Genomic DNA, 27,127 nt, shown 5'->3' with positions numbered 1-27,127 from the left:
GTCTACACGAGCCTGTTAATAATCAGATTTAATTCAGTGATGTCACTATTAGTGAGTCTACACGAGCCTGTTAATAATCAGATTTAATTCAGTGATGTCACTATTAGTGAGTCTACACGAGCCTGCTAATAATCAGATTTCTTTATGTGATGTCACTATTAGTGAGTCTACATGAGCCTGTTAATAATCAGATTTAATTCAGTGATGTCACTATTAGTGAGTCTACACGAGCCTGTTAATAATCAGATTTAATTCAGTGATGTCACTATTAGTGAGTCTACACGAGCCTGTTAATAATCAGATTTAATTCAGTGATGTTACTATTAGTGAGTCTAAACGAGCCTGCTAATAATCAGATTTCTTTATGTGATGTCACTATTAGTGAGTCAACATGAGCCAGTCGATAATGAGATTTCTTTCAGTGACGTCACTATTAGTGAGTCTACACGAGCCTGTCGATAATCAGATTTCTTTGTGTGATGTCACTATTAGTGAGTCTACACAGGCCAGTTAATAATCAGATTTCTTTATGTGATGTCACTATTAGTGAGTCTACATGAGCCAGTTAATAATCAGATTTAATTCAGTGATGTCACTATTAGTGAGTCTACATGAGCCAGTTAATAATCAGATTTAATTCAGTGATGTCACTATTAGTGAGTCTACACAAGCCTGTTAATAATCAGATTTAATTCAGTGATGTCACTATTAGTGAGTCTACACGAGCCTGTTAATAATCAGATTTAATTCAGTGATGTCACTATTAGTGAGTCTACACGAGCCTGTTAATAATCAGATTTAATTCAGTGATGTCACTATTAGTGAGTCTACACGAGCCTGTTAATAATCAGATTTAATTCAGTGATGTCACTATTAGTGAGTCTACACGAGCCTGTTAATAATCAGATTTAATTCAGTGATGTCACTATTAGTGAGTCTACACGAGCCTGTTAATAATCAGATTTAATTCAGTGATGTCACTATTAGTGAGTCTACACAAGCCTGTTAATAATCAGATTTAATTCAGTGATGTCACTATTAGTGAGTCTACACGAGCCTGTTAATAATCAGATTTAATTCAGTGATGTCACTATTAGTGAGTCTAAACGAGCCTGCTAATAATCAGATTTCTTTATGTGATGTCACTATTAGTGAGTCTACACGAGCCAGTTAATAATCAGATTTCTTTATGTGATGTCACTATTAGTGAGTCTACATGAGCCAGTTAATAATCAGATTTAATTCAGTGATGTCACTATTAGTGAGTCTACACGAGCCTGTTAATAATCAGATTTAATTCAGTGATGTCACTATTAGTGAGTCTACACAAGCCTGTTAATAATCAGATTTAATTCAGTGATGTCACTATTAGTGAGTCTACACGAGCCTGCTAATAATCAGATTTCTTTATGTGATGTCACTATTAGTGAGTCTACATGAGCCAGTTAATAATCAGATTTAATTCAGTGATGTCACTATTAGTGAGTCTACACAAGCCTGTTAATAATCAGATTTAATTCAGTGATGTCACTATTAGTGAGTCTACACGAGCCTGTTAATAATCAGATTTAATTCAGTGATGTCACTATTAGTGAGTCTACACGAGCCTGCTAATAATCAGATTTCTTTATGTGATGTCACTATTAGTGAGTCTACATGAGCCAGTTAATAATCAGATTTAATTCAGTGATGTCACTATTAGTGAGTCTACACAAGCCTGTTAATAATCAGATTTAATTCAGTGATGTCACTATTAGTGAGTCTACACGAGCCTGTTAATAATCAGATTTAATTCAGTGATGTCACTATTAGTGAGTCTACACAAGCCTGTTAATAATCAGATTTAATTCAGTGATGTCACTATTAGTGAGTCTACATGAGCCAGTTAATAATCAGATTTAATTCAGTGATGTCACTATTAGTGAGTCTACACAAGCCTGTTAATAATCAGATTTAATTCAGTGATGTCACTATTAGTGAGTCTACACGAGCCTGCTAATAATCAGATTTCTTTATGTGATGTCACTATTAGTGAGTCTACATGAGCCAGTTAATAATCAGATTTAATTCAGTGATGTCACTATTAGTGAGTCTACACAAGCCTGTTAATAATCAGATTTAATTCAGTGATGTCACTATTAGTGAGTCTACACGAGCCTGTTAATAATCAGATTTAATTCAGTGATGTCACTATTAGTGAGTCTACACGAGCCTGTTAATAATCAGATTTAATTCAGTGATGTCACTATTAGTGAGTCTACACGAGCCTGTTAATAATCAGATTTAATTCAGTGATGTCACTATTAGTGAGTCTACACGAGCCTGTTAATAATCAGATTTAATTCAGTGATGTCACTATTAGTGAGTCTACACGAGCCTGTTAATAATCAGATTTAATTCAGTGATGTCACTATTAGTGAGTCTACACGAGCCTGTTAATAATCAGATTTAATTCAGTGATGTCACTATTAGTGAGTCTACACGAGCCTGCTAATAATCAGATTTCTTTATGTGATGTCACTATTAGTGAGTCTACATGAGCCAGTTAATAATCAGATTTAATTCAGTGATGTCACTATTAGTGAGTCTACACAAGCCTGTTAATAATCAGATTTAATTCAGTGATGTCACTATTAGTGAGTCTACACGAGCCTGTTAATAATCAGATTTAATTCAGTGATGTCACTATTAGTGAGTCTACACAAGCCTGTTAATAATCAGATTTAATTCAGTGATGTCACTATTAGTGAGTCTACACAAGCCTGTTAATAATCAGATTTAATTCAGTGATGTCACTATTAGTGAGTCTACACAAGCCTGTTAATAATCAGATTTAATTCAGTGATGTCACTATTAGTGAGTCTACACAAGCCTGTTAATAATCAGATTTAATTCAGTGATGTCACTATTAGTGAGTCTACACGAGCCTGTTAATAATCAGATTTAATTCAGTGATGTCACTATTAGTGAGTCTACACAAGCCTGTTAATAATCAGATTTAATTCAGTGATGTCACTATTAGTGAGTCTACACAAGCCTGTTAATAATCAGATTTAATTCAGTGATGTCACTATTAGTGAGTCTAAACGAGCCTGCTAATAATCAGATTTCTTTATGTGATGTCACTATTAGTGAGTCTACACAAGCCTGTTAATAATCAGATTTAATTCAGTGATGTCACTATTAGTGAGTCTACACAAGCCTGTTAATAATCAGATTTAATTCAGTGATGTCACTATTAGTGAGTCTACACAAGCCTGTTAATAATCAGATTTAATTCAGTGATGTCACTATTAGTGAGTCTACACAAGCCTGTTAATAATCAGATTTAATTCAGTGATGTCACTATTAGTGAGTCTACACGAGCCTGCTAATAATCAGATTTAATTCAGTGATGTCACTATTAGTGAGTCTACACGAGCCTGTTAATAATCAGATTTAATTCAGTGATGTCACTATTAGTGAGTCTAAACGAGCCTGCTAATAATCAGATTTCTTTATGTGATGTCACTATTAGTGAGTCTACACAAGCCTGTTAATAATCAGATTTAATTCAGTGATGTCACTATTAGTGAGTCTACACAAGCCTGTTAATAATCAGATTTAATTCAGTGATGTCACTATTAGTGAGTCTACACGAGCCTGTTAATAATCAGATTTAATTCAGTGATGTCACTATTAGTGAGTCTACACGAGCCTGTTAATAATCAGATTTAATTCAGTGATGTCACTATTAGTGAGTCTACACGAGCCTGTTAATAATCAGATTTAATTCAGTGATGTCACTATTAGTGAGTCTACACGAGCCTGTTAATAATCAGATTTAATTCAGTGATGTCACTATTAGTGAGTCTACACGAGCCTGCTAATAATCAGATTTCTTTATGTGATGTCACTATTAGTGAGTCTACATGAGCCAGTTAATAATCAGATTTAATTCAGTGATGTCACTATTAGTGAGTCTACACAAGCCTGTTAATAATCAGATTTAATTCAGTGATGTCACTATTAGTGAGTCTACACGAGCCTGTTAATAATCAGATTTAATTCAGTGATGTCACTATTAGTGAGTCTACACAAGCCTGTTAATAATCAGATTTAATTCAGTGATGTCACTATTAGTGAGTCTACACAAGCCTGTTAATAATCAGATTTAATTCAGTGATGTCACTATTAGTGAGTCTACACAAGCCTGTTAATAATCAGATTTAATTCAGTGATGTCACTATTAGTGAGTCTACACAAGCCTGTTAATAATCAGATTTAATTCAGTGATGTCACTATTAGTGAGTCTACACAAGCCTGTTAATAATCAGATTTAATTCAGTGATGTCACTATTAGTGAGTCTAAACGAGCCTGCTAATAATCAGATTTCTTTATGTGATGTCACTATTAGTGAGTCTACACAAGCCTGTTAATAATCAGATTTAATTCAGTGATGTCACTATTAGTGAGTCTACACAAGCCTGTTAATAATCAGATTTAATTCAGTGATGTCACTATTAGTGAGTCTACACAAGCCTGTTAATAATCAGATTTAATTCAGTGATGTCACTATTAGTGAGTCTACACAAGCCTGTTAATAATCAGATTTAATTCAGTGATGTCACTATTAGTGAGTCTACACGAGCCTGTTAATAATCAGATTTAATTCAGTGATGTCACTATTAGTGAGTCTACACGAGCCTGCTAATAATCAGATTTAATTCAGTGATGTCACTATTAGTGAGTCTACACGAGCCTGCTAATAATCAGATTTCTTTATGTGATGTCACTATTAGTGAGTCTACACGAGCCTGTTAATAATCAGATTTCTTTCAGTGACATCACTATTAGTGAGTCTACACGAGCCTCTTGATAATCAGATTTCTTTCAGTGAAGTCACCATTAGTGAGTCTCCACGAGTCTCTCGGTGATCAGATTTCTTTCAATGATGTCACTATTAGTGAGCCAAAAACCTTGGTAAAAGAGTAAATAACTAGTTAAGTGAGAGAAACAAAGTAGGAAGCACAACCGAAAGCTTCAACAGAACAAACCTCATAAATCATTTGCAGAAGCATCGGGTTGAGGTATAGGACGAGTTTAAAGCAGGCAGCGGGTGCGGAGACCAAAGGTGAGCTGTCTCTCAGTTTGCTAGAAGTCTTTAAAAAAAAGTGCAAGCTATTTCCTCCAGACAGCACAACTGATTACTCGGAGACCCAATGTGTTTATTGTGCTGGACGAACAATCACCGTCTGTCATAGAAAATGTGGGATTCAGGTGCTTATTGAAACATTTGGAGCCTCGCTACTACAAGGCATTTCAATTCCGAAAAGCTTTTCCCGATAAGTACAATCAAGTGCAGGACTACATTTCGCAATCCGTGAAAAACGTTGAAATGTTTTGAAAAGCTGAACTGCTCATTTTTCTAAGGAAGAACCTTCCCCTCACGTTCAAGTGAAGAAACTGAAATTGCATTAGAGCTCTATAAAGGACGCACTAGTCATTTCGTTGTTAAAGGAGAACTGAAGGCAAATTTTTTATTATCAAAATTCTATTTATGTCATTTTATTAAATACCAGAATGCATTTTTGATCGCTATTTTGTCGCTGCTGTAGCAAGTTCTGAGTGTTTGAAATATGCTCTGTAATATATCAGTCCATATGTCAAAGCAATGGCCGTAAACGAGATTCGCTGAGACCTGTGCGAGACATCGTAGGACAGAAGTAAAGCGTACAGCGGAAATCATACCCTGTGTCCGAAATCACTCACTCGTTCACTACTCCCTACTCCCTATATAGGGAATTACTCTATAGAGGACTATACAGTGAGCTTATTGGTAAAATGTAAAAACGCTTTCGGACACTACTCCGTCACGCTGGTATTTACGTCATTACTGTCACACAATTAAAACGTGCCGGATCAGTCGGCTGGTGGGTTTCAAAATAATAAATAAATGCGTGTGTTTTTGTGATAAATCCATATTATACTGAGCGCATTTCCCACATTAATCAATACAAAGTACCTGCAGCCTTCAGTTCTTTTAAATCAAGCCTGAATACTTTCTTCTTTGTCGCTGCCTTTTATTAAATCACATTTCAGACTTTTAATTTGATTTCTTTCAGCGTGACCGCAATGCATGATGGGATATATTGCTCTGGTTAGTGACCATAGTTGTTCACTACTTTTCGTGATGCATTGTGGGATACTTTGAGTGCACTATATAGGGTGTAAATAATTCTCACTAAAGTTTCGGACAGCACTACAAAATGGCGTCCTCACCATATAGCGCCCTATATAGTGAGTAGGGAGCGATTTCGGACACAGCGGTTGTCAAAAGACGCGCATGCCCTCTTTCAAACGCTGATGTAATCAAGCCGGAAGTTTTGTTTGTTTTGATAGCAATCAGGAAAGTTTGAAAAAAGTCGGCAGTAATCATCATTTAAACTCGTTCTTGTGCAATACTTCGTTTGGAAAACAGTTTTCAAAATGGCGGCACTGACACCTGGCTGACGCTTCACATTTCGAAGTCTCGCACAAGTCTCGTGAAGATCGCGCAGATAAGCGACGCCTGCCATGGACCAAACGAACTAAATTCAACACGGCTAAAAACCGAATAGGCGATAAGTATAATATTTAATTGCGATTAGTTGCCAATACGAGTCACGATATAAGATTACTAAAACCGAAAACGTAACTGAATAACATGTTAATTAAGAAATAAAGCAAGTTTAAAAATGACTTCAGTTCCGCTTTAAACGTGATGCAGCTTGGTTTGCCCCCAGTGATAAAATGTTTACATTACAAATCTAATTAAAAACACACTCACTAAAATGTTCCATTGAGCGTTGGGATGCTCTTTATATGTTGAGGATGTTATTGATTTTAAGGTTAATGTTATACATAATTTGAATTCAATTTTCGTGTAACTGCTGCTATTTATCTCTGTTTGGGGTACGGTCGGGTTACGTTTTCATGTTACACGAATTATCATTCATTTATTTTTACTCAGGTGTAAACTTTTGCACAAAGTGCCACTTTATATTTTTCTTCTGTATTCTGGGTTTATGTTTGATGCAGCTGGCTGTTAAAAATACTTCCAAAAAATTATCTTTCCTTTCATTTCTGTCCTCCTTTCTCTACTTTTCTCTAAACATCACAATTTCAACATGTACATGAATCAGCGTTCGTTTCTTAAGAGTAGCAGGATGGTTCTTCAGTAATGGAATTACATTCACTGCAAAATGTGGCAACTTTTTTACTTGCAGGACTCAAGACAATGGTATGAAATAAAAATTTCCCACTGTATGGGGTCTTTTGAGCCTAAAAAAGCAGAGAAAACTGGCTGTTTAACTCTACACGCAAAATCCTTTATGAGGAAAGAAAAGTCAGTAACGGAATTACCGTACGTCAGAAAAAAACTGAACTTTCATTTCTTAAAATTCAAACCAAGCTTTCTCTGAAGCGACATTGCTATAATTGGGGTGATGATTTTAAAATATGGTTTTCAGTCCATTTTGCCTTGGATTCCATACTTCAGCAATATCGCTGAGCTTACAAGTTACATAAATTTTGCAATTTTGACTTCTCTGCTGAAGAATTGCCCACCAACACTATTCTTCAGGTTATTTTTCTTGTGTATCGGATTGGTGAATATCAAGACCGATGTTTAAGTTTGTGGAATCGGATATGAAAAAGTGGTATCGAGTCAGCCCTAACTCTCACACCTGCTCAGGACGTTACCCCACCCCACCAGCAGAGGTCGCATCTCGTGAGTTCTGACCCCAACTTCTTGTTCAATCTCATCATCTCATCTCATCTGTAGCCGCTTTATCCTGTTCTACAGGGTCGCAGGCAAGCTGGAGCCTATCCCAGCTGACTACGGGCGAAAGGCGGGGTACACCCTGGACAAGTCGCCAGGTCATCACAGGGCTGACACATAGACACAGACAACCATTCACACTCACATTCACACCTACGCTCAATTTAGAGTCACCAGTTAACCTAACCTGCATGTCTTTGGACTGTGGGGGAAACCGGAGCACCCGGAGGAAACCCACGCGGACACGGGGAGAACATGCAAACTCCACACAGAAAGGCCCTCGCCGGCCACGGGGCTCGAACCCGGACATTCTTGCTGTGAGGCGACAGCGCTAACCACTACACCACCGTGCCGCCCTCTTGTTCAATCACTTAATTAAATATATATAATCCATGAGCACATTTTTCAGTCATCCATTACGAAGTCTTGCCAATTTTCTAGTTGTGTAAGCTTTGAGCTTCATTGATCCTTGTCATTAGAAATAGTTACATGAAACTTCATGGAGCTTTGGAGTCCGCTGGTTCAGTTCAATGACTGAAAAAAAAGGACAGCATGGCTGCATTGCCTTCCATTTGAGAGAAATGACGCTACAATTCCTCCGCCATGTTGTCAAATTTGGAGCCGGAGCCTGAACAGTACAGACAGAAACTCATCTACTTCATGTAATGAACAGACACAGTGTAATGCAAGAGCTGTAGCCAGTCTCTTACAGCTAAGACTGTCAATCACTTCACTCCGAAGTGTAGCCACGCCTTCTTACGATACAGTGAACATAAAACACATGCAGATATTAGCAAAGAGAAAACGAATTACACACTGCGGATGGAAAGACAGTTTGAACGGGACAACCTGACATGGAAAATCATCTGTTTTCATGTCATCAAAACATTTGGATGGGCGGGGCTAAAAACCCTACTGCAGCCCTTCAGCAGGGGCGCTAGACCTGTGGTATCTTCACTTTTTAGAGACCATACACTGTCCATATTTTCTACAGTCGACGGTTCATTTCTTGAAGCTTCAAATGCACATTAGAGACCTCTAGTGGTCAAAAGAATATTGGAAACTGTGACAGTGCTGGGTGTGAAATATTTGGTCTCGTCAAAGCCAAAAATAAATAAATGGACAGTGGTGGTGTGTCTTTTAGATTGGATATACAGTGGTGCTTGGAAGTTTGTGAACCTTTTAGAATGTTCTAGATTTCTGCATAAATATGACCTAAAACATCATCAGATTTTCACACAAGTCCTAAAAGTAGATAAAGAGAACCCAGGTAAACAAATGAGACAAAAATATTATACTTGGTCATTTATTTATTGAGGAAAATGATCCAATATTACATATCTGTGAGTGGCAAAAGTATGTGAACCTCTAGGATTAGCAGTTAATTTGAAGGTGAAATTAGAGTCAGGTGTTTTCAATCAATGGGATGACAATCAGGTGTGAGTGGGCACGCTGTTTTATTTAAAGAACAGGGATCTATTAAAGTCTGATCTTCACAACACATGTTTGTGGAAGTGTATCATGGCACGAACAAAGGAGATTTCTGAGGACCTCAGAAAAAGCGTTGTTGAGGCTCATCAGGCTGGAAAAGGTTACAGAACCATCTCTAAAGAGTTTGGACTCCACCAATCCACAGTCAGACAGATTGTGTACAAATGGAGGAAATTCAAGGCCATTGTTACCCTCCCCAGGAGTGGTCGACCAACAAAGATCACTCCGAGAGCAAGGCGTGTAATAGTCGGTGAGGTCACAAAGTACCCCAGGGTAAGTTCTAAGCAACTGAAGGCCTCTCTCACATTGGCTAATGTTCATGAGTCCACCATCAGGAGAACACTGAACAACAATGGTGTGCATGGCAGGGTTGCAAGGAGAAAGCCACTGCTCTCCAAAAAGAACATTACTGCTCGTCTGCAGTTTGCTAAAGATCATGTGGACAAGCCAGAAGGCTATTGGAAAAATGTTTTGTGGACGGATGAGACCAAAACAGAACTTTTTGGTTTAAATGAGAAGCGTTATGTTTGGAGAAAGGAAAACACTGCATTCCAGCATAAGAACCTTATCCCATCTGTGAAACATGGTGGCGGTAGTATCATGGTTTGGGCCTGTAAAACTTGCTAGTAATACCAGCTGTCAAAACAAAGTGTGGTGAAGCAGCCTTTAGTTGCTATGCTGCTAAGCTTTGGAACCAACTTCCAGATGATATCAAAAATGCTCCTACTGTTGTTAGTTTTAAATCCAGGCTCAAGACAAAGCTGTTTTCAGATGCTTTCACTTGATTAATTTTTACCTAAGTAATTAATTTCCTTTAACATAATTTCTTTTAATTTTGATTTTAATGATTTTACTTTCTTTATTTTAATTTCTTTTTAATCTTGGATTTTAATGATTTTACTTTTACTTTAATTCTTTGTTACTGTGATCCTCGTAGATTTTGTCTGCGGGACGATTTTTGGTGATCCTCGTGGAAGAGCCACGGGAAGAGCGCAGTTTATGTGATCCTCGTAGATTTTGTCTGCGGGACGATTTTTGGTGATCCTCGTAGATTTTGTCTGCGGGACGATTTTATTTGGTGATCCCCGTAGATTGTGTCTGCGGGATGATTTTTGGTGATCCTCGTGGAAGAGCCACGGGAAGAGCGCGGTTTATGTGATCCTCGTAGATTTTCTCTGCGGGACGATTTTTGGTGATCCTTGTAGATTTTCTCTGCGGGATGATTTTTGGTGATCCTCGTGGAAGAGCCACGGGAAGAGCGCGCTTTATGTGATCCTCGTAGATTTTCTCTGCGGGACGATTTTTGGTGATCCTCGTAGATTTTGTCTGCGGGACGATTTTTGGTGATCCTCATGGAAGAGCCACGGGAAGAGCGCGCTTTATGTGATCCTCGTAGATTTTGTCTGCGGGACGATTTTTGGTGATCCTTGTAGATTTTGTCTGCGGGACGATTTTATTTGGTGATCCTCGTAGATTTTCTCTGCGGGACGATTTTTGGTGATCCTCGTGGAAGAGCCACGGGAAGAGCGCGCTTTATGAGTTAAACCCATAATAATAATAATTAATCTCGAGGCTGATTCCTTTTTTGAACTTTTATTTCATTTTATTATTTTATTTCTACTATTGTTTAATTCTTATTATTTTTCTTCCCCAATTATTTTATGTAATTTTATTTTCTATTGTTTACTGTTCTGCTTTTACTTCTGTAAAGCACATTGAACTGCCACTGTGTATGAAATGTGCTATATAAATAAACTTGCCTTGCCTTGTTTTGCTGCATCTGGGCCAGGACGGCTTGCCATCATTGATGGAACAATGAATTCTGAATTATACCAGTGAATTCTAAAGGAAAATGTCAGGACATCTGTCCATGAACTGAATCTCAAGAGAAGATGGGTCATGCAGCAAGACAACGACCCTAAGCACACAAGTCGTTCTACCAAAGAATGGTTAAAGAAGAATAAAGTTAATGTTTTGGAATGGCCAAGTCAAAGTCCTGACCTTAATCCAATGGAAATGTTGTGGAAGGACCTGAAGCGAGCAGTTCATGTGAGGAAACCCACCAACATCCCAGAGTTGAAGCTGTTCTGTACGGAGGAACGGGCTAAAATTCCTCCAAGCCGGTGTACAGGACTGATCAACAGTTACCGCAAACGTTTAGTTGCAGTTATTGCTGCACAAGGGGGTCACACCAGATACTGAAAGCAAAGGTTCACATACTTTTGCCACTCACAGATATGTAATATTGGATCATTTTCCTCAATAAATAAATGACCAAGTACAATATTTTTGTCTCATTTGTTTAACTGGGTTCTCTTTATCTACTTTTAGGACTTGTGTGAAAATCTGATGATGTTTTAGGTCATATTTATGCAGAAATATAGACAATTCTAAACTTTCAAGCACCACTGTAGCGACATTATATAGACTATTTGAAGCAATCTGTCGACTCTGAACCTGTTCTCAGGTATAAATAATGACTTGAAGTCTTTGTGAAAGTGATTACTTTGTTCCTCATGGTGCTTACAATGGCAGTGAGGTAAACAGACAATGGCGGGTCAACTAGGGCAAATTAAAACATATGATTTCCATTCATAAGGCACTGATACTCTATTTGACGATATCACTGAATCTATGATCACACAATACGATAATTCACAGCTGATGGGCCGATCAAAATAACGCAATCATTCCATCCTGATTAAACGATGTTACAAAGTCGACTTTTGCACTGAATCGCCAGGAAGCATGAAAATTACGATCCTGTAGTACCAGCGATACACAGCAGAGGGCAGTGTCTGACTGCAATGCTAACATACAGTATAACTCCACGAGGGTGAGACAAATGTAAACCTTTTTATATATTTTTTTTAATTTGCATTATTTATTCAGGCGGCACGGTGGTGTAGTGGTTAGCGCTGTCGCTTCACAGCAAGAAGGTCCGGGTTCGAGCCCCGTGGCCGGCGAGGGCCTTTCTGTGCGGAGTTTGCATGTTCTCCCCGTGTCCGCGTGGGTTTCCTCCGGGTGCTCCGGTTTCCCCCACAGTCCAAAGACATGCAGGTTAGGTTAACTGGTGACTCTAAATTGAGCGTAGGTGTGAATGTGAGTGTGAATGGTTGTCTGTGTCTATGTGTCAGCCCGGTGATGACCTGGCGACTTGTCCAGGGTGTACCCCGCCTTTCGCCCGTAGTCTGCTGGGATAGGCTCCAGCTTGCCTGTGACCCTGTAGAAGGATAAAGCGGCTAGAGATAATGAGATGAGATGAGATTATTTATTCAAATAGGTGTCACAAAAGTGTATCAGGATTAAGAGAGTATTAGAAGGACAAGAAGAAAAAGAGAAATGTGCACTGTTTCTCTCAAGCGTCACGTTTTTATGGTTGTTTATTGGACTCACTTGTATCTCATATCAAAAACAAGCTTCTGACCTCGAGTTTTTGCCTCACGTCCTCTTTTTCTTTACAGAGTTCATCCAGATAGGCGATGGCCGTCTCGACGTGGCTACAGTACTTCCCATAGATCAGTAACCTGCAGGGTCACAGAAAACGACGATCAATAATATTTCTTCACTAATAAGTTCAAAACAGCAAATATTTATAATTGACACGGTTTACAATCCTTCTTTGGGTGTAAATCGTGATGAAACGGGGCGTGGTTTAATCTCTGACCTTTCCTTGTAGTCGATGAAGATCTGGTAGAGGTTACTGGCACTTTGGTGACCGATGGAGTTCTGTACATCCTGCAGCAGGCTCTTGTGCACTTTCACTAGGTCCTGTTCCAAACCGCACACAGCCCAGTGCGATTTATTATCAGACCTCAGCTCGGTATACGTACGGTAGAGTAGAGATCATTCGACACCACTACAAGAGTTGATCTAATTCATAACTCACTAAACCGGCTACATATTTCAGTCTAATCCACTTATCTGTCCGCTTGTACCAGGTCAGGTGACGTGTCATAATAAATAAGTCAGTACAGGTGTCTGATTGGGTTTAACACTCCTACAGAGCTGCCTTGCTACAGTAACTAACCAGCTCGTCTGCGAACATAACTTTCAAATCCATACGTTAAAAAGAAGAGCGAAAATGAAATTACGGCATGTTTATGATAAATCTGCAAAGATTTATTATTCCATACTACTGTCGGTTTATAATTTTTTTCATTGAAAGCATAAACCATCGTTATTAACGACGCTTACCGGAATGTTGATGAACACCTTGTTGATGTCGGACGAGGTGAGATACTGCTCCAGCGGCCTGAGGAAGAACTGAGAGCGCAGAAACGTTAGAACGGAAAACAGACACGATTGTACAAGAAGAACACTTACTAAACATCGCAGGTGCAAGGATGAGCCTAATTTATGATCGTTGCCATGGTAACATTCCAACATGATAAAAACGAACAAACACTAACGTTAGTGACGACGTAATACCAAACTCGCACGTCGTTATTCAGACCTCGGACGTAATTACTGACTGACAGACAGCCTCAGGGGCGGGGTTTGATAATTGGACATTTCATAATCACATTATCTTCTCATCTCATCTCATTATCTCTAGCCGCTTTATCCTGTTCTACAGGGTCGCAGGCAAGCTGGAGCCTATCCCAGCTGACTACGGGCGAAAGGCGGGGTACACCCTGGACAAGTCACCAGGTCATCACAGGGCTGACACATAGACACAGACAACCATTCACACTCACATTCACACCTACGCTCAATTTAGAGTCACCAGTTAACCTAACCTGCATGTCTTTGGACTGTGGGGGAAACCGGAGCACCCGGAGGAAACCCACGTGGACACGGGGAGAACATGCAAACTCCGCACAGAAAGGCCCTCGCCGGCCACGGGGCTCGAACCCGGACCTTCTTGCTGTGAGGCGACAGCGCTAACCACTACACCACCGTGCCGCCCTAATAATAATAATAATACATTTTATTTATAAGCGCCTTTCAAGGTACCCAAGGACACTGAACAGTAAAAAACAAACAATAAAAAGCAAAACAACAGAATAACAACAATAATAAAATAATAAAAAAATCAATAATAATAATAATAACGTTGGGCGGCACGGTGGTGTAGTGGTTAGCGCTGTCGCCTCACAGTAAGAAGGTCCTGGGTTCGAGCCCCGGGGCTGGCGAGGGCCTTTCTGTGCAGAGTTTGCATGTTCTCCCTGTGTCCGCGTGGGTTTCCTCCGGGTGCTCCGGTTTCCCCCACAGTCCAAAGACATGCAGGTTAGGTTAACTGGTGACTCTAAATTGAGCGTAGGTGTGAATGTGAGTGTGAATGGTTGTCTGTGTCTATGTGTCAGCCCTGTGATGACCTGGTGACTTGTCCAGGGTGTACCCCGCCTTTCGCCCGTAGTCAGCTGGGATAGGCTCCAGCTTGCCTGCGACCCTGTAGAAGGATAAAGCGGCTAGAGATAATGAGATGAGATGAGATAATAACGTTATTAAAAATCAGAGAGAAAAGGCCAAGCTAAAGAGATGTGTTTTTAGCTGTTTTTGAAAGAGGACAGTGTTGAGCATTGGCGCAGCGCTAGTGGCCGGGCATTCCACAGCTTAGGGCCATTTACACTGAAAGCCCCGTCACCCATAGAGCAGAGCCGAGAGTAAGGGACTGCTAACAGGTGGGCATTTGTGGAGCGAATATTTAGAGGTAGCTGATATGGAGTTAGGAGATTTGATAAATAGGGAGGGGCCAGGTTATGTAGGGATTTGTAGACAAGTAAGATAATTTTGTACTGGATGCGGTATTTAACTGGGAGCCAGTGCAGGTTGTATAGAATAGGAGTGATATGATCCCAGGGCCTGGTGTGAGTGAGTACGCTAGCAGCTGAGTTTTGGACATATTGCAGCCTATTTAGTCGCTTGGCTGGGATGCCATCGAGCAGGGCATTGCAGTAGTCCAGTCTTGAGGTGACAAAAGCATGTATAAGCATTTCAGCTGCAGATGAAGTTAAAGAGGGACGGAGTTTGGAGAGACTTTTCAGGTGAAAAAAGCTGTTTTAGTAATACTTTCAATGTGTGAGTCAAAAGAGAGAGTAGAGTCCAGAATAACACCCAGATTTCTTACTTCAACAGTAGTGAAGGTGAAATAACCAGGAATAGATAGCTGTGAGTGCTCCAGTTTTTTCAAGATAGAAGGGGTGGAAATGAGGATGGCTTCTGTTTTGTCTTGATTTAATTTAAGAAAGTTCTGCACCATCCAATTGTTAACTGCATTTAGACAGTTGACAAGATTGGACAGAGGGAGTGGGTAAGAGGGTTTGGTTTGAATGGAAATTTAATTGAAAATTAAAATAAAATTGAATAAAAGAATTTTATTCTATCCAGATTTACTGGATATGAGCAATCACGCGCTCTGATTGGCTACTCTACTATTAGGATACTAGGCACAGTGGTGTAGTGGTTAGCGCTGTCGCCTCACAGCAAGAAGGTCCGGGTTCGAGCCCCGGGGCCGGCGAGGGCCTTTCTGTGCGGAGTTTGCATGTTCTCCCCGTGTCCGCGTGGGTTTCCTCCGGGTGCTCTGGTTTCCCCCACAGTCCAAAGACATGCAGGTTAGGTTAACTGGTGACTCTAAATTGAGCGTAGGTGTGAATGTGAGTGTGAATGGTTGCCTGTGTCTATGTGTCAGCCCTGTGATGACCTGGCGACTTGTCCAGGGTGTACCCCGCCTTTCGCCCGTAGTCAGCTGGGATAGGCTCCAGCTCGCCTGCGACCCTGTAGAACAGGATAAAGCGGCTACAGATAATGAGATGAGATGAGATGAGAAACCATCCTAATTGGACATTTCATAATCATTATCTTTTCAATTAATTTAAAATTAATTAGCAGATGAGCGCTCGGTTGATTTATCCTTCAAATCGTGGCAATGTTTTCTTTCCTGGAGCTTTTATGTTACTTTATATTAATTACCAAAAAAAAAAAAAAACGCTTCAGTCTGCAGTTTATATTTTATTCGTGGTGGTTTTCTACTGAAGAAAAAATCTGGCAACCTTGGAGGTGTGACCCATGCACAGCTAATTTGCATTTTTTTTTTTTTTTAATTGTAGAAACCTGAAAAAGCACTTCAGCAGGTGTGTAAGTCGACTCTGAACACATGTAACTTTCCCAGTGTAAATACTGACGTACGGTAATTACTGGACTATTAATGTCAACTCTGATGTAAATTCTGCCAGATTAAATGCGGGGCAAGTTTATTTATGTAGCGCAAACTTATACTTGTTCAATTCAGAGTGACGATGAATAAAGAATTTTATTGTATCCAGATTTACTGGATATGAGCAATCACGCGCTCTGATTGGTTACTCTACTACTAGGATATCAGCTCATATACCGTGAGTAGAGAAAAACAAAATGGCGGAGCGTGTTGCTCAACCAACCGAGGATGAAAAAAAACTCTACTCGAAAAACAAAACCCCCTAATTATTATCAGTTATTTAAAAGAAACAGAAATAGCTAAATGAATATAGGGGCTTTTGGGGGGTTTTTTGTTCTTTTTTTTCACCAATATCTCTCGTTCCACACTCCAGCTCAGTCAGTGGTGGTAGTGCACCTTTAAGTTGGTTTGCCAACCAAAAATAAACCCTAAAGAAGAAGAAGAAGACCCCCAAAAATACAAAAAAATATATATATATGGAACGAAAGTATCTGATGGTAAGAACGTATCTTTTTTTTAATAATTATTATTATCGCATTTTTCACAAATCGCTCCTGTCATTTCGCCGGTTTGTTTACAGTCTAAGCGGAAATTATTTTGTTGGATGTTTTGTATAAAGTTTTTATTTATCGAATTTGCAAAAAATAAAAATGCTCTGTTTCTCAAAATCCAGTGAATGTGGATAGAATAAAACAGTTATTCCACTCAATCTCGGTGCTACGCGCCTCGTCGGCTATCAGCTCATGTACGACTCGATTTCGTGGAATAACTGTTAAATACACCGATCAGCCATAACATTAACACCACTGACAGGTGAAGAAGTGAATAACATTGATTATCTCATTACAGTGGCACCTGTCGAGGGGTGGAATATATATTCAGCGGCAAAAAAGAGTCAGTTCTTAAAGAAGTTGATGTGTTGGAAGCAGGAAAAATAGGCGAGCGTAAGGATCTGAGCAACATTGACAAACTGTGATGGCGAGATGACCGGGTCTGAGCATCGAACAAAATGGCACATCCTGTGCGGCGTTCCCAGTATGCAGTGGCTAGTACCGAAAAAAAAGTGGTCCAAGGACCCAAAGGACAATCGGTGAACCGGTGACAGGGTCACGGGCTTTAAAGACTCATTGATTCGCATGGGACACGAAGGCTAGAACATACGGTCCAATCCCACAGCTCCTGTAGCGCAAACTGGTGAAAAAGTTAAAGCTGGCTGAAATAGAAAGGTGTCAGCGTTAACGCTTGCAGACCCAGTCGTCTCGCCATCACAATTTGTCAAAGTCACTCATTTGCCCACTTTTCCTGCTTCAAACACATCAACTTCAAGAACTGACTGTTATTCACGTCACCTGTCAGTGGTTTTAATGTTATGGCTGATCAGTGTACATCTCATCTCATCTCATCTCATCATCTCTAGCCGCTTTATCCTTCTACAGGGTCGCAGGCAAGCTGGAGCCTATCCCAGCTGACTACGGGCGAAAGGCGGGGTACACCCTGGACAAGTCGCCAGGTCATCACAGGGCTGACACATAGACACAGACAACCATTCACACTCACATTCACACCTACGCTCAATTTAGAGTCACCAGTTAACCTAACCTGCATGTCTTTGGACTGTGGGGGAAACCGGAGCACCCGGAGGAAACCCACGCGGACACGGGGAGAACATATCAGTGTACATATTAATTAATTAATTAATTAATTAATTAATTAATTAATTAATTAATTAATGACAGGATGAAAATCAAAAGCGATAACTGAAATTGTGATTTCTCAAACTATTATTAAATTCTTATTTAATCACTGTTATGGAACAGCCTTCCAAGTAATGTTTGGGAATCAGACACAGTCTCAGCATTTAAGTCTAGGCTGAAAACATATCTGTTTAGTCAAGCCTTTTGTTAATGGTGTTTATGAGGTAAAGGAGTAGATCTGGAGGGTCCTCAGACATAGAGTGTTTTGGTAAACTGGGATGTATGAATGCTGTCAGTCCCCACTCGCTTGCTCACTCGAGTTTGTTGACGGTGCAGTGGCTGCTGCTTTATGTCCCGGGGCTCCCTCATGCCTGTGTTACCTTCTGGCTCTCCCCTTTTAGTTATGCTGTCATAGTTAGTTGCCGGAGTCCCTGCTTGTACTCGGTGCAATATGTATACTGTTCCTACTTATTCAGGTGGCACTGGGCATACCTAACAACCTGTGTTTTCTTTCTCTCCCCCCCCACTCCAAATCTGTCCCTCTGAGTTACATGGAGTCAACAGGAAATCTTTTGGTGGAGACGGTGGAGACCTCGACTGGCTATCGTAGTCTGCAGGGAATCGGCCGTCAGACATTCTGTCGCATGTCCCAGACCCGGTGAAATGTAACTGAATTGTCTTGGCCAGCCCTAAGGGTCCCATCTGCATCTCATCATTGCTGAGGAGTGTGCTCCCATCACCCAATCAAGCATCCAGCCAGAGCAGGTCATGATATATTTTACCATATTAACATGCCATTGTGTGTTATGCCTGATGTAAAGACTCTCGTCTCTGCGAGCCTACCACACAGATTTAATACTTGTCATTTTTAGGGCATACCTAACAACCTGTTTTCTTTCTCTCTCTCACCCCCCCCCCCCCCCAATCTGTCCCTCTGAGTTACATGTTGATCCTGGGATTGAGATGCTGGCCTCTTCTGCCCCTCGGACCTGCTTGATCCATCCTGGTGCCCTGTGTCTGGTCGGAGTTTTATCGCACCGCTCCTGTGAAGGACGGCCCCATGAGGACAGTTGAGGGTTATACCTGTTAAAACTGTTAATATTATAGTCAGGCTGTCTGTTGTTGCCCAAATGAGGATGGGTTCCCTTTTGAGTCTGGTTCCTCTCGAGGTTTCTTCCTCATGTCGTCTGAGGGAGTTTTTCCTTGCCACCGTCGCCACAGGCTTGCTCATTGGGGATAGATTAGGAATAAAATTAGCTCATGTTTTAAGTCGTTCAAATTCTGTAAAGCTGCTTTGCGACAATGTTTATTGTTAAAAGCGCTGTACAAATAAACTTGACTTGATTTGATTTGATTTATTTAAAAAATTACATAGTGCAAGTTTTTTTTTTTTTTGTTTAGAACTGATGGAACAAATCCAACAGCGACGGTATTATTCGTCAATATTGTTGTTGTTGTTTTATTTTTATTTATTATTAAGTAATATTTGTAACAGCTTGAAGAATCTCCTTGCACCCGTACAATGACAAAACAAATAGCTGCATTTTGATCTTCGTTTATTTATTTGTGAACTACGTCGTTAGATTAGACTGGACCGGTGTACAGGGACGAGTGTGTCGCTGTTATTAAGTGCGTGTTGTAAAGATTGTATACTTTCTCGATAGACTCCAGTGTCTCGGCGTACTTCTCCTCCGTCTGTCTGATCTCAGCCAAGCAGCAGCTCCTGATGTCTGTCTCCGCCTGTTTCTGTAATCACATACGGTAACACACACACACAGCCTTGATTTCAGCACAGATGACACCCACCAGGACAGGGTCCAGTGTTGGATGGAGTGGTGGGCGGAGCTCGTCTATGACTCACCGGTGGAGCTCCAGCTTCCATCTTCATCAGGTCTTCATAAACTTCACCTCCATCATCATCGTACACACAGTCATACAGGTCCTCTTCATCGTCCACACCATTCTCACTGGAGATCAGACAGCCAGAGATCAGACATCGACACACCCACACCCAGCCGTGCCATTGTTGGTTGGAGATCAGACAGTCAGAGACCAGGCATCGACACATACACACAGTCATACATATCTTCTACATAGTCCACACTGTTCTCACTGCAGATTGGACAGTTAGAGATCAGACATCAACACACACAGTCATACAGATTCTCGAAACCATCCACTTTGTCCTGACTACAGATCAGACATTAACACACAGTCTTACAGTACACCACCCACATGATTTTGACATACACAGTCTTACAGATAGTCTACACCGTTCATGCCATTCTGACTGCTGATCAGACAGGTACAGAGCATCAGATCACAACATGCTGGAAAGATCAGGCACTGATTCACACAGGATATCAGACAGATACAGTACACTACCGCTCAAAAGTTTGGGGTCACTTTGAAATGTCCTTATTTTTGAAAGAAAAGCACTGTTCTTTTCAATGAAGATCACTTTAAACTAATCAGAAATCCACTCTATACATTGCTAATGTGCTAAATGACTATTCTAGCTGCAAATGTCTGGTTTTTGGTGCAATATCTCCATAGGTGTATAGAGGCCCATTTCCAGCAACTATCACTCCAGTGTTCTAATGGTACAATGTGTTTGCTCATTGCCTCAGAAGGCTAATGGATGATTAGAAAACCCTTGTACAATCATGTTAGCACAGCTGAAAACAGTTGAGCTCTTTAGAGAAGCTATAAAACTGACCTTCCTTTGAGCAGATTGAGTTTCTGGAGCATCACATTTGTGGGGTCGATTAAATGCTCAAAATGGCCAGAAAAATGTCTCGACTATATTTTCTATTCATTTTACAACTTATGGTGGGAAATAAAAGTGTGACTTTTCATGGAAAACACAAAATTGTCTGGGTGACCCCAAACTTTTGAACGGTAGTGTATTACCACATTAAGATTCGACAAACGTGATCTTATATTAACAAATATAAGGCAAGCGAAAAGATTAGACATTAGCGTACAGAGATCAGACATCAAGACACATGACGTACACGGATTAGACACTAGAACAGTGATTAGATTGTAACATGCAAAGAGAGATTAAAACATTGAAAAAGACAAAGAGATTAGACATTAACACACGTGTACACATGTCAACCTATACGGAATGTCCGTATTTTATACGGATTTGATTCAATAAACATAGTATACGGGCGTATAAATAAAGTTATACAGACTCTTTAAAAAAACTTCAATATTTATTTAGAGCTATAATCAATTCCCACGATGATAAACGAGCGCATAACATTTGCAAACGTACTGTACACCACAGCCAGCCAGCAAAGAGTCTTATGAAATCGCGCGTTATCTTGTGGTAGCGAGACTTCGTTCCACTTTTGATCATGCGCACACCGCATTGCGAGAATCCCGCCAACCGTGAAGTCATAGACATATAAACATAGACGCCGCCTTCTGCGTAGAATCATACGTCATCCTCGCCGCCATATTGGATGTGGCAAAGTGGAGATTCTTCAACCGTCTCTGGTATAGCGTCTAGACAGTAGCCGAGAATAAAGATGCCTCATTCATGTGCTGCGTTTAACTGTACCAACAGGTTTACCGTCCAAACGAGATCACATGGGATTACCTTTCACAGGTGAGACTGGAAAAATACTTTTCATTGTATTTGGTCATTATAACGTAATTGTACGAACAGATTTTCCTGACTTTGTGGCTAATATGAAGTCTCGCGCATAATAGCCGCTCGGTGAAACCTGTCTCCAAGCAACGAAGTATTTCCTTCGTAACTACGCTGATAACACTTTGTGTTTTTGTCGAACATTGGAGCTTTGTATTCATTCTGAAGGTTTATTGTTATTAATATTGAATAAAAAGTAACTGGGATATATCATTGTTAATTATCATTCAAATTTTAGGTAAATTATTTTAATTTGCATCTTATACGGATTTTATAAGGGAAATACGGATTTTGGAGGTTGGTTATACAGGTTTGATTGACCAAAGGTTGACATGTATGCATGTAACAGAACATTTACACACACAGGAGATCAGACATCGACACACTTTACGGTTTAAATATTGAACTAGGGCTTTATGCGTCTGTTATGTCACAGTCCATTTATTAAAGTGTGTGTGTGTGTTTCTGGAGTTAAGTAATTCCAAAAGCATGCATGGTTCTAAAGGGAAAAGGATCCCAAAAACGCCTTCTACAACATGTGTGTGCACACGCGTGCACACACACACACACACACACACACACACACACACATCTGGAGAAAAAAAATTACAAATTACAAAAGCAGGACATCTGGGTACACACACACACACACACACACACACACACACACACTTAAGGGAAACAGCTGTGACTGTGTGCTATCAGTGATTCCAAGCAGCACAGCTGATCCCATGTTTATGGATGAGTATTACTACTCAAGCATGAGTGCACACACACACACACACACACACACAGGGCAGGACTGGGACTTTATGATGCAATTACGATGAGCTAGTTTTATGGAGATTTTGCTCGCTGGCATTGTTCATAGAAAACTAATTAGCGAGCTTCAGAGCTATAATGTTGCAAGAAAACACAACTAAATCTTGAGAAAACAGTGCTCAAATTACAAAAGCAGCACGTCTGAGAGAACACACACATACACACACAGAGTAGTGAAACAACTGTGCCTTTATGCTAACAGTATCTTTAGCATAGCTACAGTGGGGCAAAAAAGTATTTAGTCAGCCACCAAGTGTGCAAGTTCTCCCGCTTAAAAAGAGGAGAGAGGCCTGTAATTTTCATCATAGGTACACTTCAACTATGAGAGACAGAATGGGGGGAAAGAATCCAGGAAATCACATTGTAGGATTTTTAATGAATTAATTGGTAAATTCCTCGGTAAAATAAGTATTTGGTCACCTACAAACAAGCAAGATTTCTGGCTCTCACAGACCTGTAACTTCTTCTTTAAGAGGCTCCTCTGTCCTCCACTCGTTACCTGTATTAATGGCACCTGTTTGAACTCGTTATCAGTATAAAAGACACCTGTCCACAACCTCAAACAGTCACACTCCAAACTCCACTATGGCCAAGACCAAAGAGCTGTCAAAGGACACCAGAAACAAAATTGTAGACCTGCACCAGGCTGGGAAGACTGAATCTGCAATAGGTAAGCGGCTTGGTGTGAAGAAATCAACTGTGGGAGCAATTATTAGAAAATGGAAGACATACAAGACCACTGATAATCTCCCTCAATCTGGGGCTCCACGCAAGATCTCACCCCATGGGGTCAAAATGATCACAAGAACGGTGAGCAAAAATCCCAGAACCACACAGGGGGACCTAGTGAATGACCTGTAGAGAGCTGGGACCAAAGTAACAAAGGCTACCATCAGTAACACACTACGCTGCCAGGGACTCAAATCCTGCAGTGCCAGACGTGTCCCCCTGCTTAAGCCAGTACATGTCCAGGCCCGTCTGAAGTTTGCTAGAGAGCACTTGGATGATCCAGAAGAGGATTGGGAGAATGTCATATGGTCAGATGAAACCAAAATAGAACTTTTTGGTAAAAACTCAACTTGTCGTGTTTGGAGGAAAAAGAATGCTGAGTTGCATCCAAAGAACACCATACCTACTGTGAAGCATGGGGGTGGAAACATCATGCTTTGGGGCTGTTTTTCTGCAAAGGGACCAGGACGACTGATCCGTGTAAAGGAAAGAATGAATGGGGCCATGTATCGTGAGATTTTGAGTGAAAACCTCCTTCCATCAGCAAGGGCATTGAAGATGAAACATGTCTGGGTCTTTCAGCATGACAATGATCCCAAACACACCGCCTGGGCAACGAAGGAGTGGCTCTGTAAGAAGCATTTCAAGGTCCTGGAGTGGCCTAGCCAGTCTCCAGATCTCAACCCCATAGAAAATCTTTGGAGGGAGTTGAAAGTCCGTGTTGCCCAGCGACAGCCCCAAAACATCACTGCTCTAGAGGAGATCTGCATGGAGGAATGGGCCAAAATACCAGCAACAGTGTGTGAAAACCTTGTGAAGACTTACAGAAAACGTTTGACCTCTGTCATTGCCAACAAAGGGTATATAACAAAGTATTGAGATGAACTTTTGTTATTGACCAAATACTTATTTTCCACCATAATTTGCAAAAAAAATTCTTTAAAAATCAGACAATGTGATTTTCTGGATTTTTTTTTTCTCATTTTGTCTCTCATAGTTGAAGTGTACCTATGATGGAAATTACAGGCCTCTCTCATCTTTTTAAGTGGGAGAACTTGCACAATTGGTGACTGACTAAATACTTTTTTGCCCCACTGTAGCTTATGAATGAGCTTCGTTTATCCACATTAGCGAGAGTTAGCATTGTTTCAGACAGCTAGCTGGCTAGGTCATTACTCATGTGGTGGATCAATGACCAGTCGCTGCTTTAACATTCTGATTTAAAACAAATCTAAGTTTAATTTTAACACGTTCACTCCTCTCGGAGTATCATTCGAGATGAGGAAGGGGTTTAATGTGTTTGTGGTGGCGTGTAATGGGACTGTAATGGAATATATCATTCCTAATGGTGTTTTCCTGGTGTTTTATCTTATTTTTATTCTGACTGTAATCATCGACATATGAAAAAGGGCTCGATTGGGAACTGGTGGTATTCAATAATAAGCATAAAATCCTTAATGGAACGCTTTAGAAACGTGATGGAAACCATTAAGCCCATTTCCATGAAGGTGTATTACATTCATGTGTTAGATTTACAGCGGGTTTTCTAATGTGTTTTTTTTTTTTTTTTATTTAGCAGGTTTTATGGAAAATATGTGCACAATTTTTAATTATGATACACTGCTACACACACACACACACACACACTGTTCTATTATTAACAAGTATTTCTTACTCTATGAGGTCTTCCAGATGATTGTAGATGTCCTCGTCTTCCACACTTTCTTCTGTCGGAAATGGCCTTGTGAGAAACAGAGAGAGAGAGAGAGAGAGAAAGAGAGAGAGAGTTAGTTTTGGTACTGTACTCATTGTATCAGCCATGAACGTTTACAATCAAAAGGACACGAACGCCACTATCATATTTTTCTAAAGCAGTGAATGATAAATCGATGAAGCCACATGTGTTGTGTTGGTTTCACAGAAACATCTCTGAAACACAAATTTAAATGTTATCCTTAATTTATAAAGAATGATATTGGCTACTTTTGATTATTGTTATGTTCTTATTAAGCTGATTTGGGTGTAAAAAACAAGAAAACAATAAAAAAGAAAAAGAAAAGAAAAAGAAAGTTACCTCTTGGTTTGATGCACTTGATATTCATTATAACCATAAACAAATCCAAATCCAGAAATCAGTTTAATCAAACACATGACCGTTTCCTAACAATAAAAAGTGATAAAGTCCCTGTCTTTGTGTCCTTTTATAATTCACAGAAATATTTTATTCACAACAATTACACCAAATTATACAAGTTTAAAACTCAAATAAAATTCTCACATTTGTTATCTTTCACCTTTTATGAACTGAAAATTAAAGGAGCTGGACACAAAAATGGGCTGTTATTATTATTATTATTATTATTATTATTATTATTACCTCCACCATCTTTGTTGGAGGAGGTTCTGTTTTCACCTCCATTTGTTTGTTTGTGTGTCCCCGACGTAACTCAAAAAGTAGTGAACGGATTTGGATGAAATTTGGTGGAAAGATGAGCCATAGGCCAAGGAACAATTGATTAGATTTTGATGCAAATCCGGATATGTATGTGAATCCAGGATCCAGATATGTATGAGGATCCAAGATTTTTTTGTCTGTTCCCAATGTAACTCAAAAAGTAGTGAACGGATTTGGATGAAATTTGGTGTACAGCTTTAGTATTATCCGAGGTTCAAGTGATTTGATGTAGATAATAAGTGGCTTAAATGGAGATGTGCACTCTACCAAATGCCCTTCTAGTTACTATTGTCGTTGTTGTTGTGCTTCTGCTGTAGCAACCACATATGAAACCTGTTATTGTATGAAGTAAAAACAATACAGAATAGACACATTTTCATTTCCATTCAGTCTTCCATAACGGAAATGTAACAAACAGTGCTTAATTTGTGAAGTGGGAGGTCCCGGAACGCCAAATATTTTCAAATACATTTTCGTGAGAGCCATATACAAAAAGTGACGCTGAATACAACTAAAATGCATTTTTACGTATGACCAACAATTTGAGTGTAATATATTCTTTTTCATAATGAAGAGGCTCTTGACATGCCGTCTTCCTCCTGTCCCCCGCTGAATATTTTGACGCAAACGTAGCTTGGCGTGTTTCGAAGTGCCGCTTTATTTCATTGTTTCATCGATGCAATCTTGTCATTGTATAGGCCTGTTGGACACAAAGCAGAACCCTCTCACCCCACAAAGGCGAATTCCTCTGTCCATTCCTGTTGAAATGTACGGTAGCCTACCAGTCACCTTTTTTTCCCTTTTCGCCATGTTTTTTGTCAAAAGGCTTTGCTTTTTGGACAGCTAACTGACTTTTTCATTAAATGGAGGTGTACTTCTTGATCTCAATGTGAGCTGATTAATCTGCGAGCCAGATGCAGTCACCAAAAGAGCCACATCTGGCTCCCGAGCCATTGCAGATCCCTGCGTTAAGGCAACAACTAGATCATCAATTAACAAACCAAACACAGGTTACAATATATTGATGGCCATAATAAAACACAGCAGAGTATAGACTTAATCTTGCTTGTGTATCTGACTGAGATTATAAAGAAAGTAAATAAATAAAACGGTCCTGGCACTTGCACCCACAACACAGCCCCATAGACCGTAGAACGCATTTGAACAATAGACCTACCACGTGTCGACCGACCCGGCAGTGGCCCCGCTTGGCAAAAAATAAAATAATATCAGACATTATGATCTTAGAAAATGCTTTAGTGATGAACAGTTACAGACAGTAATATGTCGTGATATTATATTATAAAATAT

General features: G+C 40.0%; 1 protein-coding gene across 2 annotated transcripts in view; it reads right to left on the bottom strand.

Annotated features, from left to right (window-relative positions):
- Positions 1-27,127, bottom strand: part of LOC132887210 (guanine nucleotide exchange factor VAV3) — a 261,559-nt gene that overhangs the window by 101,016 nt on the left and 133,416 nt on the right. For both annotated transcript variants that reach the window (XM_060922681.1, XM_060922680.1), the window contains exons 4-9: positions 25,037-25,102; positions 20,008-20,113; positions 19,800-19,892; positions 13,491-13,559; positions 12,961-13,064; positions 12,721-12,820 (exon numbers count right to left, since the gene is read on the bottom strand). In XM_060922681.1, coding sequence (XP_060778664.1) covers positions 12,721-12,820; positions 12,961-13,064; positions 13,491-13,559; positions 19,800-19,892; positions 20,008-20,113; positions 25,037-25,102 — 538 coding nt within the window. The remainder of the gene's footprint in view (positions 1-12,720; positions 12,821-12,960; positions 13,065-13,490; positions 13,560-19,799; positions 19,893-20,007; positions 20,114-25,036; positions 25,103-27,127) is intronic.

The sequence above is a fragment of the Neoarius graeffei genome, chromosome 5 (genome assembly GCF_027579695.1).
Source record: "Neoarius graeffei isolate fNeoGra1 chromosome 5, fNeoGra1.pri, whole genome shotgun sequence".
Classification (NCBI taxonomy): domain Eukaryota; kingdom Metazoa; phylum Chordata; class Actinopteri; order Siluriformes; family Ariidae; genus Neoarius; species Neoarius graeffei.
The sequence above is the reverse complement of the archived record's forward strand: the minus strand, read 5'-3'. Positions and strand labels throughout refer to the sequence as shown.